Source organism: Labeo rohita, unplaced genomic scaffold (assembly GCF_022985175.1).
Source record: "Labeo rohita strain BAU-BD-2019 unplaced genomic scaffold, IGBB_LRoh.1.0 scaffold_459, whole genome shotgun sequence".
In the NCBI taxonomy this organism is placed as follows: domain Eukaryota; kingdom Metazoa; phylum Chordata; class Actinopteri; order Cypriniformes; family Cyprinidae; genus Labeo; species Labeo rohita.
This window is the reverse complement of record NW_026129378.1, coordinates 22,413-25,765: the sequence shown is the minus strand read 5'-3', so window position 1 is coordinate 25,765 and position 3,353 is coordinate 22,413. Positions and strand designations below refer to the sequence as shown.

At 50.8% G+C, this 3,353-nt stretch overlaps 1 protein-coding gene across 1 annotated transcript; it reads right to left on the bottom strand.

Moving 5' to 3' along the window:
- Positions 1 to 583: 583 nt before the first annotated feature.
- Positions 584 to 2,267, bottom strand: LOC127160796 (uncharacterized). The gene is made up of 2 exons (XM_051103460.1): positions 1,838 to 2,267; positions 584 to 1,694 (listed from the first exon to the last, which is right to left on the bottom strand). The coding sequence occupies exons 1-2, from the start codon at positions 2,265 to 2,267 to the stop codon at positions 643 to 645; spliced, it is 1,482 nt and encodes a 493-aa protein (XP_050959417.1). The 3' UTR covers positions 584 to 642.
- Between the last annotated feature and the right edge of the window lie 1,086 nt (positions 2,268 to 3,353).

The window sequence follows — 3,353 nt, the reverse complement described above, 5'->3', positions numbered from 1 at the left end:
GCGCTTACATATAATAAACAGCGTAAAAGTTAAGCGTATTTGGCGTGCTGTCCGGGAGAGGGCTCCGAGCTCGGTAATCATTCCCGAGCCCGGGGCACTCCCCCTGCCCAGGGAGAGGGGTCCGAGCTCGGCATGGCCCGAACCCAATAAGCGCTCCCCCAAAAGGCAAATGATCTCGGGACAGCAGCCAGATAACCCCCCAAAATTTGCCTAGCTTGGGCTGAAGGGATGCTGGACGTTAATAGTAGCGGACATAGATGAAAATATGGGAGGAGCTCCTGCGGGCACTGCTGGGGAAAAATTATAGAAAAGCCTTCTGCGGGAAAGGAACTTGTGGCAGTGGGGAACTATAAATGACGCTCCTGTGGGTGTGGGCACTGCTGCGGCATTAGGGAGATGAGCGGGGGGCTCCAGCGGGAGCGGGCATTGCAGCGGCATTTATGGAGGTAAGCGGGGGCTCCAGCGGGAGCGGGCATTGCAGCGGCATTAGGGAGGTAAGCGGGGGGCTCCAGCGGGAGCGGCACAGCTGTGGCAGTGTGGGGAAGGAGGCGAGAGGGACGCTGAGGGGATGTTGAAGCGGGGATGAGCCGTTGCGGAAGGGAAATTGGAAGGGGTGGCTAGAGATCAAGTGGACGGCTGGCGTTAAATGGATTGGCCGACTAGGGTTTGGTGGGCTTCCTTGATGAGGGAGCGATCTGATCGGATATAGCTCTTAAAAGCTTCTGATGACCAGCGACCAAGTGCTTGGATCTGCTGTTGGGAGAGGCCTTTTTGGGCGGCTGTGGTTGCTGCGCCTATTCGGAACGAATGGCTGGAAAAGTTGTCGGCTGGGGTACCAGAGAGAAGCAAGACAGACTTAAGGTGCTTTTGGAACCAGAAGCGAGTGGCGGGGCGGTTGAAGTCGTCTGTAAAAAGGGGGTCGGAAGGGAGTTTGGATTTCCTGAGCTGGAGGAAAGCTAGGAGGGTTTGGAATGGTTGGATGGGCGATCGGAGGTTAAAAATATAAATAAAATGGCCTTTCTTTGTTTGGTCTGTCTTACTTTGTTTTATGAAGTAAGAGATGGTTTCACCGTCTAGCACTGCTAGATCGGAGATAGTTGGGTGGATAGCTGGGTTGAAGCAAGATGTAATGGCGAGCTCAGAGCATCTGAGGAAACCGAAGAAAGCCAGGATAAACATGGCGTCTAATGTGCGGGCAGTATGGATGGAATGGTAACCTTTACGGAGGGTAGAGATGCATTTGGTCAAAATTTTTAAAGTGATAGGTTGTCTGGGGTCTGGGCGGTTGGGCTGGGTTTTTTGGATACCTTTGATGAGAAGGGAGGTCTGTGAATTGGTTATATGGGGTGAAGGCGAGCCATATAACAGTTTGTGGAAAAACTGGATTCCGCTTAGGTATCCTTTAATGGAGCTGGCTTGGAGGTTTTTATTGGTGTTGAGATGGGAGATAAATGAGGTGACGGCGAGCAGGGAAAAATCAGGGAAGGGTAAACTATAGGCAGAGTGGAATATTTTAAAACATTTCCATGCTGTAAGGTAGGATTGGAGTGTCCTGGGGGAGACAGCTTGAAGAATGGAATTAATGGACGCTTCGAGGAGAGGTCTCAGAGGGTGGTTCATGGGAATATCAGTTCTGAATAAGGAGGAACTGGGGTTGGGAGCGGGTCCGCCTCTGGTGCCAGCAATCTGAATTTCTGAAAGGCAAAACGAGAGAGAGAGTCAGCAATTTGATTTTTTGACCCGGGAATGTGTTTTGCGGTTATAATAAATTGGTCACAAGCCGAAATCCAAATCAAGCGTCTAAGCAAAGGCATTAGTGCGGGGGAATGGGAACGACCTTTGTTAATGCAGTGCACGGTAGCTTCGTTATCGCAGTGGACGATGATGCTGGTGGCGGACCACTCTTTGCCCCATAGGGAGGCTGCGGCCACTAACGGATAAAGCTCGAATAGCGCTGAGGATGAAAGCTGCTGTGGCAAATGTGCCAGCTGGGGGGGCCATGTGGAAGCGAACCAGCGGCCTCTGAAAAAACCTCCGAACCCGACGGAGGGGGCAGCGTCGGTATATAATTGGATATCGATTGGGGAAGAAATCAGGTTGCTGTAGAAGAAAGATAAGCCGTTCCATTGTTTGAGGAAGGATATCCATAGACTGAGCTCGTTGCGGCACGAGTCAGTTATGGATATGATGTCCTCTAGAGCGTGGGCGGAGGATGCAAGGGAGAGGAGGTGGGAGATGAAGGGGCGGCCTTGCGGGATGATGCGCATCGCGAAATTTAGATGACCTAGAATAGATAATAGTTCGCGTTTGGAACAGCTAGATTTTGATAACAGAGTGGAGGCTACCAGGATCGTCCTGTCAATTTTTTCTTTGGGTAGGGAGGCCAGGAATTTTTGAGAATCCAAGTTGATGCCCAAAAACGCCGCAACCTGCCTCTTTAATCAGGGTGATGGCTTGGTCGACATCGTGATAATGGAGAGAGAATTCTTCGAGCGGAATGAGGCTGTTAATGCTAGGGAACGGGGAATTATGTGGAGATGAGAGATCGATTATGAGGCGTTTTTTGCCTGAGAATTTCCTGGTGGCTACACCAATGGGGCTGACCCGAAAAATGTGGAAGGGGGGGACGGAATAGGGGCCGATCATGAAATTTGCGTCTATTTCTTTTTTGATTAGGAGGTCGACTGTTTCAGGTTCGGTGAGAGCGGACTGGAGATTTGGACAGATGAGACTTTGGGAGGGGAGACTTGCAACACCAGGGTGGAAACCGTGTTCGAGACCTGAAAGAACATAATTTGTAAAATTAGAGTCAGGGTGGTGAAGCAATTCTGCAGACAAACGAGAAACATTTACAGGGGTCGATAAATAATTTTTAGAATTTTTATTTGCAGCTTTTTGGACAGGACAAACCAGACGGGCGTGAGCACCGCCACAAAAGTTGCACACGTGCATGAACCGGCAGCGTTGTCTTGTGCACCGGCCGTTATATACTGCGCAAGAAATGTTGCGGCAGCCCAGGAACACTCTGTTATGGAGCTCCGTGTCCAGAGCCCCCCAGTAAGGACACTGGTTCCACTGGGCTACGCGGATGGCACATTTGGCGGAAAACAACTTGTGATAAGTGTAGAAGTGGGAACCTCCGTATGATAGCGCGAGTTCAGCGACTATCGTGAGATAGTCGCTGAGCTCGCGTCTCCTGTGGGGAAAGGTGGCGCAGATGACTTCAGAGTAGCGGGTGAAGGCGATGGTAAATTCGGCAAATGACAAAATACGTGACTGGTTGTGCACTGAATTTTTGAGGGTGACTGAAAAATCGCCGCAATTGATTTGGCGATCGGCGGGTGAGGGTGAAA

Bases quoted from the DNA above. Each gene is read 5' to 3' on its own strand.
- LOC127160796 (XM_051103460.1), bottom strand. From the start codon at position 2,267: ATGCGCATCATCCCGCAAGGCCGCCCCTTCATCTCCCACCTCCTCTCC. The intron at 1,695-1,837 runs GTCGTTCCCATT...TTTGCCTTTCAG, and splicing joins CGTGCACTGCATTAACAAAG to AAATTCAGATTGCTGGCACC.